General features: G+C 43.5%; 1 protein-coding gene across 2 annotated transcripts in view; it reads right to left on the bottom strand.

Moving 5' to 3' along the window:
- SMAD9 (SMAD family member 9) overlaps nt 1–13,448 on the bottom strand; it is a 44,655-nt gene that overhangs the window by 16,164 nt on the left and 15,043 nt on the right. The window contains exons 2-5 of one of the 2 annotated variants that reach the window (XM_075741975.1): nt 12,328–12,954; nt 5,546–5,803; nt 2,530–2,667; nt 519–740 (exon numbers count right to left, since the gene is read on the bottom strand). In XM_075741975.1, the coding sequence (XP_075598090.1) occupies nt 519–740; nt 2,530–2,667; nt 5,546–5,803; nt 12,328–12,739 (1,030 nt within the window). In that variant the 5' untranslated portion in view covers nt 12,740–12,954. The remainder of the gene's footprint in view (nt 1–518; nt 741–2,529; nt 2,668–5,545; nt 5,804–12,327; nt 12,955–13,448) is intronic. The other variant, XM_075741976.1, reaches the window with a different exon arrangement.

Below are 13,448 nucleotides of genomic sequence, written 5' to 3'. Positions count from 1 at the left end.
GGACAACTGCTGGAGGGAGAATCCTGGACTTAGTTTTACTGGCGAGAAGTTGACACAACAGGGAATCAGACTGGTAGGGGGGAAAAAGCTACAAAGGCACCTCTGGTAGAGTACTTCAGCTAAATAACTCAACTACTAAGTGTTTCATCCATCTGCCTTTGTTATTTGGTAGTAGGAGAACCAGCCCTCAGGCACCAGCAATTATCCTTTTAGTGGCATTTCAATGGCAATATTCCCAGTTGCCAGAAGCTCTAATAAATAAAATGAAAATACATACTGCTAAATTAGAACACACAACTATAAACAACATTTTTCTCTTCGCTGGCCAAATAAATAGCTTTTGTGAGGAGCTACTCTGCTGATTGTTATCCAGTCAGAAAAGAATCAGCAGCTTTTCTTCTATTTCAGAAGGTTTGGCTTTAAGACAAGTACATCTAACAGATCTGCTAGGTTTGTTAATGCAATGCACAGCTCTTTCAAGCCCTGAATATTCCCAGTGAAAAGAGATTTCCTCTTACCTTTTCCTATGTGTCTCCTGGTGTTTTCTATAGTAGAGTTGCGGTTTACATTTGAGAGTAGTCCCAGGCAGAACCTGTTTTTGTTATTTGAGGGATCTGTAAATCCATCTATAAGGATACTTCGAGAGGAAGCCTGGAAAGTCTCCCCTACCCGGTTGTTGAGTTCATAGTAGGCAACTGAGCACCAATGTTGGGGTTCCTCATAGCAAACAGGCCGAAAGTCTGCAGGAAAAAAACCTAATCAGCTGCTCAGGTCTCAGTAATATTTTTTAAACAATCATTCTCTGTCTCCTTTCCTCCCTCCCTCCCTCCCTCCCACTCCCATCCCCCTAGCTCTTCATCTAAACAGTCACTTATGTCAGGCTTTATCTCAACAGCAGCTTCTGTTTCTTCTTAATTTTATGATTGAAGCCCCAAACATGCAAAGGGCTGGTACACCAGCTTAACTCTAAGCCTCTGAGGAGTCCCACTTGTTCTTAAAAGTGATAACTCCACTGCATTAAATTAAGCACATGCTGACATTCCTTACTGAACCTTGGGGCCCAATCTCTACACTGAAAATAGTAAGGGATACATCTGCTCTGCACACCAGCAGGAGCTAGGGATGACAGATGGGCTCAAAGCAAGTCAAAACTGAGCCAAGCTTTCAGCTTAATACCAAACTTTGAAGTTCAGAAGTAATCAATCACTCCACTCAATTTTTCTGCATGCTTTGGGGCCTTCCGCTTCCATGTGGGACTGTAAGCACAAATGTCAGCAAGGTCATTTCTTTTCGATCTACCCCTGCCCAGGTTTTCTAACTCAGAGACAGAGAAAGACTCAAAAACGTAACAGAATCCCTGAGCCTCATTTGTCCTACAGGAATTAGTGGGAAACCTTATCCTGCCTGCCCACCACAGGCATGTGAGTCCCTCTGCCTCCAGAGCACCTCTGTGCATAACCTCTAATAAACTTCGAACTAATATTCACTAGGGCAGTGATCAGGGATGGTAAAGAGGTTAAAGTATCTCGACAATTTATTTAAAAGTATTGGTGTCTGATATCTAGTTATTATCTGGCCATTCTGTGTACGCATCTGTAATTAGCCCTATCACCCTCATCTTCCTTCTGCTCCAGTTCTGTGATACATACATGTTCCTCACTGTTTCAGAAGGCTGGCATAATATTTTTAATGTGCACATGTGTGCACAGTGTTCAGTCCTCATGCCATAAAGGACATTTGTTTAGGACTACAATATGCTGGACTAAAAGAACAATGGTGATTTTTCCTTTGCAGTAGCAGGAAGCCAAAGGAAAACCCAGCAGAGGAACTCCATTTCCCCTCACTGCTCTGCAGCAATGGGCTTTGAATGCTGGAGGCATCACCTGCCATTGCTAGTCTGGAGGTAGCAGAGACCATGCTGGAGAGGTCATGAAGTTGCTTTAAGGGGAGCAAGGAGGATCCCAGACCCTTCTACTCTGACCATCCATGCCCTCTCTTACTGAAGCATTCTTATATAAGAACAAAGAGTTTGGCCTTCTGTAAAAATCTCCCTGTACGTCACTAGAACACATCCTTTTCTTTTCCAGCCAGCCAGTAATGTAACACTAATACAAAGATGGCAGTAAGAAAGGTCCCAACCACACGGCTTTAAAGTACTTGGAACCCAGAACTGAAGGTGATAAAGAAATCAGTTCTGATATTGATAGTGCTCTTGTGTGTTATATTGCCTCACCATCCTTGATTTGATGTATTTGTCTACAACGTAGATAACAGTGTTTGCTTTCATTAACAGCTTTCAAACTGCACTAGTCAATGGATGCAAATAAGGTCTAAACTCTGTAACTTCACATACAATTCACTGAATTCTTAAATCAACCTATTCTGCTAGCTAACGGATGGGTCTAGTACACAGCCTTACTGCAGAACTGTCTGAAACCTACTACTGCAGTTCACTGAACCTTCTTGTTCAAATAACAATTTTTTTGCTTAACAGTTTTTCTTTGAAGAATAGTACAAATGGTTATTTACTTTCAGCTTCTCCATCGGCAGATTTACCTCCATTGGGCAAAGACAGCACTAGTTGACTTTCAGCTATTGCATCCATTGACCGCCCATTGTGGGGTCCTGGAGGTTCTCTTGCATGGTAAGGTGGGGGTGGAGTTTCCACTATTAGAAAGAAAAAAAGAAAGAAAAGAAAGAAAAGACACCTAAATCAATACGTTGGTAAATTCTCCTAGTGGATACTTAACACTTCTTCAGCATTGTTTAACTAGAGAAGGGCTAGAAACAGAGCATAAATCTGAACCTGACCTCCCTTCAGTCTCCAGATCAAGATCATTACATGTTCAGGGAGGACCGGAAGGAAGGGCTGCCATGTTGGACATGCTGCACTTGAAAAAGAGAGGGACAGTCACAACAGTGCCTCAGGCCTAGATTGGTGTCCAGTCAAGCTCTCTGTTAACACCAGTTGTTACCCCAAGAGAGTAACTCAGTTTGATCCTTCAGTTCCAGACTTCTCTCACAAATTTAAAACTTGAAGATGCTGAGTTAAGAGCAGAAGCTAACTTTAATTGATCCTCCGGGAGAAAGCTCTCTTTCTTCACAGGCTATAAAAAAAGCCTATGGAAAGCCTTTACACTCTAAACTCAGACTCGGTAAAACTCCCTCCAGATTTGCCCTTTTTACCTCTGTCCTACAAGGCAAGGCTGGCCCTCTTCTGGTTTGTTCAGTCTTCTATCAAAAAGCAATGGATGTGATGAAAAAGTATGGAGAAAAAGTATCAACTCACAACCTGCCCAGCTCCTGATCTGTTTCACTTATGGCACAGTAAGCTAGAAAACAGAAGGTGATTCTATAGTGGGGGATTCTGAAGAAAGACAGGAGGCTTTAGAAAGCCAATGAAAAAGGGACTTCATTTTTGTATTAGAAAATGTTGACATTCACTGCATAAGCACTAAAAGCATGTAGTTTTATTCATTTGAACAGAAACTCAGTAGGCTTATGTGTAAAGTACAGGCATAGACAAGCTTGCAGGACTAACGGTCTCTTTAAGAAGACCAGGATTTAACTTGGTTCCAGGTTGAAATTTCCTCTTGTGTTTGGGGTCTGTTGGCAGGCCCTCAAAACAGAGCAACTTCACCCAGAGTGCATAAATGTGGACTGTCTCATAAGACAACCATTGAATCTTCCACGTAAGTACTGCACAGGAATGTTATTCTATTTAAGAACTGTACAGGATTTAGGAATTTCATATGCTATTTTATATTTCTAATATATAGATGATATAACCCTCCCACAGAAAATGCAACAAGCTAGAATAGTAAAATAAAATCAAGAAAGAGTGGAAGACAATACAAGTCACAGAAATGAATATAATGTGGTTATACAGGTATTTTTGATGTCTACACCTAAGCTAGTCACCATAAGCTCTCCTTATACCAACTAAAGAAAAATAGGCACCTGCAAATACGGTGCATCTCAGCTACTTTAGACATATACCTTAAGATGCAATGAATCTCGTTCTAGGAGTGCCTGTTTTTCTCCACTGATTACAAAGAGACCATAGACAATTGCATGAGATGCAGAAATTTGCATTGTTGACATCTATATTTGGTCACACCAATCCCACTCAAGGTTCTTAATGTTACTCCAGTTTGCTTTAGATAGTCTTCCATCCCCGATTGTTACACAGGCAAATTATACTTATCAGCATGCCATGTGCTGTGATATACTGAAGCTCAGGTTGAGCCACTTCCATTTTTAAGTAGCTTTGCAAGGTCCCAAGTTCAGCTAAACGCACGAGTGAGAGTCATTACATAGTTGGAACAGGTCTGATTTACCTGTCAGGACCAGCTCCACTGAATTCAGCTTGGTGACACAGAGGTGAAAGAAAAAGATGGGAGAAGACAAACAAGTCCTACTACTTGCTGAAATGTTTCAGTGCTGCTAAATATGATTTAATCTAAAGTATAAATCTAGAGAAGAAATGAATGAAGGTTCATTCAATGAATGGAGAGGGAAGGAAAAACACCACACTGTATTGAAGTGTCCAGCTTAAAAGAAGGTTCAAATACTACAAATACCTTGTAAAAATAAACACTTTTCTTGCACTTAAAATCAAAACAGGCATATCATTAAGGACATGAATTTAAACGCTTTGTAGTTGAGACATGAAAACATTAAGCTACAAGATTCTGACCTGAATTCATCTTTGTGAAAAAGCTGAGATCATTGAAACTATTTGAGAGTTTCAACAAAGTGCAGAAGTGAATCTGAACCATGTTTTTATATTAAAGCTAGCTCTCAGCTGTGTTGTGTGTAGGTAAATATACCTTCTTGGTATATTTAACAGCAAAAGCATTGTTAAATTCTCAGGTAATTAGAGCAGTACTAAGTAAGGAGTTCACAATGCAATCTGAGTGACATAACCCTACTGACCTCAGAACTGTGAAGCTGATGAAACACGTTCCAAAGTCATAGGAATCTGCCTGGTGGCTTCACCAAGTGTTGGGCCAGTTTGTTAAACGCCTTAATTTCATGAAGTTTATACAGTCAGTGGGATCACCATACATTAAAAAATATTTCTGCACACTGATTTCCCCATTTTATCCTGTCTCTCTTGATGGAGTTTCTAAAGGTCCCTACCCTGACCATCTCTGTTAGAGGTGCCTCACTTAGGTGTTGCAAGTGCTCTTTTCCGTGGATTGTATCAGAAGCTTGGATGGGCAGCTTCAGGCAGAAGGTGACCTGGCACACCTGCTCCTCTCCTCAACTTTCCTCTTACAGTAATCATGAAATCTTATCCAGGCACTTCTAGGAGTGGGATGACTACAACTCTTAATTCCTTGAGCATCCGTTAGAAGGACTAGGAGACAATACTAAGAGAGTGTTAAGACACAAGAAATCACATTCCAAATCCATCCTATCCAAGAGCTCAATTTGTAGCTACAACCTGGTGGACGGGCACACAGAATTGGCACCTGACCCCAGGCTCTGGCAAGAACCTTGACTGCCTCAGTCAGGATGTCTGAAAGCTCGTTCTTACCCGTGAGCTGATAGGGACTTCCTGGTCCAGAAGAGCTTCCTGGTGAGTTGGGGTAGCTGATGCTGTTAGGCGACTGGGAGAACATGTGGCTGGGTGATGATGGAAAAGGGGTACATGGAGGATGCTGGAAAGAATCAGGATAGGTGGCATTGTGTGGCATCAGTGGCTCGCTGTGCAGAGAAGTGTTTCGAAACTTGGCGAGGAGGCTGAGGTGAGGGTTAAACTCGCTGTGTCTTGGAACGAGTACAGGAGGTAGGACTGAAAATAAGAACAAGAACAGAAAAAACTAGTTAAAACTGCACTCTCGAAAGTATATCTCTTTGTAAGTTAAAAAGAGGCATATTCCACGTTGCCCAAGAATTGCTGCCTATATAGGAGTCACTGAAGGGCAACAAACCTGTCCAAAAACAAGAATCAAAAGCTGACTCTCGGATCCCTTTTTTTCCCAAATTTGCAGTCAGTTACAGCAATTCCATATGCAAAATATGGACTTTCCTGACTTGAGCCAGGTACCATAAAATTCACAGGTACAGCATGCGCACACAGCCCTCCTACAGAAATGCAAGTGACGCATTTCTCCCTCTCAAAATTACCTATTCCTTCCTTTCTGAAAGACTGAATATGTCAGGATTTTGCTAAATATTATCACCAGGATTTGACAAAACCACAGCCAAGTTTAATAACAATTAACAGTGCTCTGCAATACACTGCATATTCTACTGCCACTGTTTTACAGATGGGCAAAAGGAAGCACAGACCTGAAGCTAGACAATAGATTTAAAAGGTCTTCAGGTACTTGAAAATGCTGCCAGCCAGACAGTGGGATCTTTAAAAGGAAATGTAAATGGCAATTCAAATATTGCAGTAGTATTAATTTAGTTCTTGCAATATAGTTAGAAAAGATCTAGCATGAGGAGGCAAATGTCAATGGTTGGTAGCTCAGGCATGAAAAACGCAGGTCAGAAGACCGAAATCCAAATTCATCCATGTAAAAATTGGTCTAATAGAAGATACCACCTCTCTTCACAAACTCTCTTCACTTACATCTCATACTGTCAGTGCTGCAATAGTATTGCTGCACTGAGAAATCTAAAGTTGACCCAAATTATTTTGGATTCTGACATATCAGGAGAGCAGAATTGGAGTCAAAAAACACTTTAGAAAACCCAACTAGTGAGCTGCCTATGAAGATGCAGCCCCTGGGCTGGAACACAAAAAGAGGCTTGCTAAATAGTTCTGCATATGAGAATTCAACTTGAGGCTTTAACTGGGCCCCCCGCAGTCCTTTGGGGGCAAACAGCACCTACAACGGGCAATTCATGTATCCCAAGATTTCCCTATTAGTTACTAGCTCACGTAGTGCCTAATTGTCTTAGTTAAGCCCTTAAACACAAGTAGGGAGAATGAATCCCCAGTTGCTATCGTGCAGATTTAAAAACCACCAGAGAAGATAAGGAGGCAATTTGAGTTATTGTGACAAGGATGAATTGTCCCAACACCAGGAACAATTCAGCAGGCTTGTATTGATTGACCTAGTGTCCAGAGTCCCTCTGGCCTAAAACCCAGCAGCACGTAATCTTTCAGTCTACCCTGACTAGCTCATGGAAACAAATAGCAGTGTGCACTCCTGGTTATAAATGCTGACAGGAATATATGGTTTGAACATGTTTTAACATATTGTTTGAGTCCAAAAGCTCTGTTTAGGTAAGGCAAATTCTTTTTTGGTGGGTTAGCTAACACCTTTTAATTACAGCAAACTCTCATTTATCCAGCATAATGAAAGAGTGGAATAATTGCTATAAAGCAAATAATATATAGATAATGCAAAACATGTGCATGAGAAGAAGCTGTAGGAACATCCTCCTTGAAGTGCACCCTCAGTGCACATCAATTGCTCAGAGACCTGGGGCAGTTTAAGGGAGGAGGAAGACCTGTGCCTGGTACCAACAACAGGTTTACAGCTTCTTGCTTGATATAGCACTATGCTGCACCCGGGGCAGGGTTAAACCATGCTTCTGCCAGTCACCATGATCCGAAGAACTGCGCCTTAAAAACGCAGAAAAGATTGGACTGATGACAGGGGCTTCACTGCAGAAGTTATCTTCTTACCTGCCTGGAAACACAGGCACTGGGATGCCTGTTAAGAGACTATCCACAGACCCTTCTCTGGCCCAATGCATTTCTAATCAGCTTCTGGCCAGCACAAGGATGGTGCTCCAGAGACTACTTTCCTTCCTTTTGCCTCTGATATACCCTTACCTGTGGGATCAAGATTTTGTTGCCAGTCTCTTAAGTCCTTTGGTAGAGAAAGGTATTTCTGCTTCTTTACCGTTCCTTTAGCTTTTTGGATTTCCTAGACTCCCCATGTAGGACTCATAGACAATACAGGTATTCGCATCTGAGATGCACTGCCCAGTCCCCCACGGGTATCTTCATAGCCAGTGGAGAGAAAGAGACTCTTTTGGTGCTCAGTTTATCTGCTCCATATTGGGCCAAGGCCAGTATCACCACTGCAGATGTGATTTTAGTGAGCTGGATCCCTCCCAGGATCATAGGAACATGTGAGCTGCTGCTGCTGCTGCTGCTTCTGGAGTTTTCCTTTGCTGCTTCATGAAACTGGCATGATGCTTGCCAGGTCTGCTGCTGCTCAGCCAGGTCTAACCAGCAGCCCTTGAAAGTGCGGAACTGATGATTCCTTTGCACTCAGCAGAGGTGCTGAGCAAGGGACAGCTGTGCTACAGCAACGCCATGCAGCGTTGGGAGGTTGGCACCTCGCTGTGTGCACCACCGCTAAGAAAGCGGCTTTCTTCAGCCCTGTGAGAACTCAATGCAACTCCTTCTCTAAATGAAAGCTGAGAATCTGGATGTGTGAACAGCACTCGCCAGGGAAAGCCTTTGACTCGCCCTGAGTGAGTCAGCAAGAGGAATTTTCAAAGCCTTGAACTCCTTCCCAGCTCTGACCAGGGTACTCTTAATTTCTGCTCTACTGCACATTTTTTGCCACCTCACTCAATCTTTCCACTGACTGCTCTGTGGCTGCCTAGAGGGCTAAAGCCTCTGTGGTGATGAGGAATTCAGAGATTTTCTTGTTTGTGGCTAAAAATTCCCCAGAGGGCCTTGTTCTCCTTGTTCTTTTGGTAACAGATGTCACTCTCCAGGGCTGGAGCACTCTGAGGGAAGTGTGACCAGAGGCATGAAAGTGAGTGACTGAGTGCATTGGGACCTGTCTGTCCTCATAATTTACCTGCATTGTCTCCACTCAGTGGGGTCCTTTTCTTCTACCTGCTCTTGTCCATTGAGAGCCAGGGGCGGATCCTTCCTTCTATGCATGTCCAAGTGTTGACAATCTTTGTTCAACTGAAGACAAATACGGTCATGCCCCAAGTCCTGCCACTGCCTTTCCTGCACTAGGCTTTCTCAGGTTCCCTTTAGCTGCAACAGTTCTTGCTGGAAACTTGGCTGTGCCCAGAGCCTGTGACTTCAAGTGCTAGCAAGCAAATTATCTGCCTCATAATTTAATTCCATGTACAACACCCACACTGTGATTCCTCGCACATCAGCCCATCTTTACTACCTTTGGAGACCTACCCTCTGGTGAGATCCACCTGTTCCCTATGCCCATGACCATTCACAAACACCAAACACATGGCCAACAGTGAGATCATCAGGTGGTCTTCCAACTGGGAAGCTACCACACCTTAGTCCCACTTGGGCTTGACGAAAGCAGTCAGTTACTCTAAGTCAAAAGTTCATTTAAGCTCCTGCTGTCTACAGCAATGGTGCACACTAGAATTTGCAGTATCTACACATGAATGATCTCATATAAAAATAATAGGGTACGTGTTTAGGCAGCTTCTATATTTTTCTGAAACTGCAGCTTCTCCTGACAACCAACCATTCAGACTTCTGATCAGCTCTTTGAGGCAAAACAGTGAAGGGGGAAGCAGAGCCTAATTACCATACCTATCTACTTTAGGCTAGGTGGCCTAGCCCCCTCTGCAGTGGGATGTTGCACAAACAGAGGAAATATTTGCTGCCTTTTTCTAAATGGCACCTGCTGCTGAGCAGACCTGAGAAGAAATCTGCTGGGGACACTGGTAGCATACACTAGGATGTGGCTGGGCAGCCTGAGGACACAGCAGAGGCAATGAAACCCCTGAAGCTCAGACTGGAGCTTAAAGCTGCTCTCCAGTAACAGAGCTCTAGACATCTGCCAGGCCATTAAGGAAAGGGTGAGGCCCTCCCATCTTTGACACGACTCATTCATTCTGAACAAAAGTTAACGGATCTGGTCATGGAGTGGTTGACTCAGCAAGAGAGACTGCAGTGATGGAAAGTGAGCCACCGAAGGATTGACATTCGTATGAAAATAATACTGGCTTGTGGATTATAAAAAAATGCACTGCTGACTAGTTTCGTGGGTGGATTCTTTAGCTCCAGAGGATGAGACTCAGAGAATCTCACATAAGCCTAAGATTGCCAACAGCCAAGATGCAGAAGATTTCCTGTAGTTAAAAGAGGACTGTTGCTTAAACGGACTCGCACCTAGATCAACCACTCCCAGCCTTTTCTGTGGTGATCTCACTGCTACCGCTTTCTCCTGAAGCTCATTTCTTCCCTTGCGTCGCCACCACCTCCCTGCACCACTGCTTTCTAACTGCCTCTGGCCTGGACCTGCATTACTGCCACTTGCAGCGGTGTAAGTTACCTCTCCTGCTGCTGCCCCAGCAAACCTGAGTACGCTGTACTCCTTACTGCACCTCATCTTTAGCAGGCAGGTGATTCACTTGTGAGCTTCGGCTTCTAAGCTGTCCCTGTCAGAAGAGCAGTAGGGGTGAATACAACAGCCCAAAACCAATTCCTGGGTCCTGTGGAGAACTGGCATGGCACAGCTTGGATCCTCACAGCTGCGCTCTCCTTCACCTCCAACACAAGGTGGTCACATCCGAAGTGCCCCAAGTTCCTTCCGTGGGCTAACACCTGCACCCTGAGGACTGCTAGCTCATGTGAGTCCACACGGGTCAAAGCTGTGCCCAAGAGTACGCTACTGATTCAGCAATACTCAGACCTGCACCTTGGTCCCGTCTCATTTACTAGCAGAGACGTAGCCAGTCGGCTCCACAGACAAACGATAGAGACCTGTTCACAGCTGAAACCTTCTGCGTTTTGGGGTCAGAACAACAAGCTTTGTCAGCCATTTAGTAGCTGCTGGATTATCCCAGTTCTAGTGTTTCTTAGCTGGCACTGAACAGATCAGAAGACTGGGGTGGAAAACAGAACTGTGCAGTGCTGTCAGGTGCCATGCTGAGGAGACTCCATTAACTACACTGGAGTTACACCAGAAGAAATGAGAAGACACTAAAGACTGCAGCCTTGAAAGAGAAAGATACACAAAATGGGATATTTTATGAGCATCTTTTCTTAGATTCTTGAAGAGTTTATTTTAGCAAGGCAAGAGATCAGCTCTTTCCACTGAAAACTGTTGACAACAAGCACCACTCACTGCAGCTGTAAAATTTTAGTTGTGACAATGTTTACAGCAGTTCAGATACAACTTCAAAATGACAGCTCTGCTGCAGTGGAAGGACTATCAGAAAAGCAAGCAGCCCCTGTTGTTTAACAAATGTTAACAAATGTCCTTCCCTTATTTCATCTGTGTGAAAAGAAACATCCCACAGTTCACTTATCTGATCCTAATGTCACCTCAGAGTAAAGTTCATGCCAGACAAAGAGTAATCACAGAATAATAAGTATACACTTACCAAGCATATCCATTAGTAAATTAAATTACTGTGATTTTTGGCAGCAAGGGAGAGCTAGGTTAGACATTAGAAATAATTTTGAACTGTAGGGATAGCAAAGCAATAGATTCATTTGCCTGGGGAGGTTGTGGAGCCTCTATCACATGGGATTTTTAGAGCTCATTAGAAAAACATCTGTCAGGAATGTACCTGGTAATTTGTTTTGTTTTGGGAGTACGGGCAGAGGAGAACAGGATGACTGCTCAAGATCTCTGCCAGCCCTGCTTTCTAAGATCCCTACAGAAGTCAACACTGAACACTGTATTTTTTTAACAGCTGTTTCACTGACACAAAGCCCAATTAAGTGACCCTTCAGCAAGTTCATAAGTTTTCAGTGCTGACCAAGTCCTGTCTAAAGAGAATCATCAGTGGAAAAATTCAAAGTTTTATGTGAACTTGGGGGATATCCATTCAAGTAAGTAAACCCCACTGAAGGCAGGCTACCAGGCATTTTAGGAAGAATCAACTGACCTGGTTTCATACCCACAGCAAAATAAGCCATCTTACTGTAACTCTGATCTTTAGAGAGAGAGCTAGTGATACACTTTTTTCCTGTGGGTTAATGAGTCAATTGTTGGTTTTCAGACAATGAGGCATAGATCTAGCCAGGGTGGTAAGTCCAGGCTGGTGCCCAGACTTCATGCAAATGGAGTCTAGCTGGCAAGGAGAAGGTTCAGAGGGCTGCCAGGACCCATGCCCACAGAGAAGAAGATCGCTTTCAGCACCCTGGACAAGATCCGGGAGCCCTCGGGGGTCCGATGGGGCACGGATCCTCCAGGGCAATGCGCTACTTACTCCCTCTTTACTCTGGGCTGCCGGAGCTGTGATGCCTCCAGGTGGGGAAAGATCCAGGGACCTTCCATCACATGGAAACTGCTTTTTCAGATTTCAGAGCTCAACTCGGTAGGATGCACGAAGACTAGACCTGCCAGTGCACGAGCTAATAGAGGGATGTGAATCATTTACAGATGATATAATTACCTGGGGTTTCCACCCGCCGGTAATGGTAGGGGTTAATGCACACTTCTTTCTGTTTTGAGCCAAACGGGAACTCACAACATTCCAGTGGTTTCAACTCATGGTGAGATTGTAAATCAGGCCAGCGCCACACTCTGCAGTATATGACGTGGGGAAGCCCCTTGCGGTGAGACACCTGCAGCCGCCCATCCAAGGAACGTGGGATCGTGACACATTTACTGGGCTGACCTGGGCAGCTCAGAGCCCTTTCCAGTTCTTCCATGGCACCTTTTTTCTTCTTTAACTTCTTCACCAAGGAATCAACAGCTTTTTCTGCCCACTTTTCCTCTTCATCTCCTTGTTTCCAGCCCAGCAGCCTTTTCACTGCAGGGCTGGTGAAGGAGAACAAGGAACTGATAGGGGTGCTGGAGTGCATAAGAAGCAGAGATTACACACGAGTGTCAACAGAAGCACAAATCACTCTCCTGCCTTGCAAGGCTTGCACGGAGTTTCCACAATATTAAGATGGACGCTTCCTTCAAGGAAAGGTTCTTCCACACGTATGTTTTTGTAGCCTTAAGCACTGGTTACAAGTAGTCCAACAGAGTGGGTCTCAGAACTTTCCAAACATCAAGAAGCTGATGATGAAGCCTGGAATAACAACACAATACATAGTTAGGCTTCACACACTTCTTTCACTGTTTCTTCAATAAAATCTTTTGAAAGAGAAATTATTCAAAATGTGTATTTAACTTTCAATGGTTTTCTGTGTTTTTTGCTGTTTATTTTGGGTCCAAGCCTCTCCTCCTCACTACCCTTCACACACATTTTAGAGTTGGACCTTGGAAAGCATTAAGTGTCCAGTCAATTCAAGTTGTGTTTAGAGTTTAATGCACTAGGCAAATTGTTGCAGGGTTGGGGATATACTTACTACAACAGAAAATGTACCTTTAGATTTTTATGCTGGTAGCTGTACATTCAGCTCAAGTATCTTCTATGAAATTAAATCTGTAATATCAAATTTTATAGAAGTAATGAGTAGAATATATTTTTGATTTCAACTCCCTCTCTGTCCCTCCAATCTCACTCTACTGTCAAAAGTCATACAATATTAACTGCAAAATGAATTTAAAACTCAACTACTC

This window comes from Balearica regulorum, chromosome 1 (assembly GCF_011004875.1).
Source record: "Balearica regulorum gibbericeps isolate bBalReg1 chromosome 1, bBalReg1.pri, whole genome shotgun sequence".
Taxonomy (NCBI): domain Eukaryota; kingdom Metazoa; phylum Chordata; class Aves; order Gruiformes; family Gruidae; genus Balearica; species Balearica regulorum.
The sequence above is the reverse complement of the archived record's forward strand: the minus strand, read 5'-3'. Positions and strand labels throughout refer to the sequence as shown.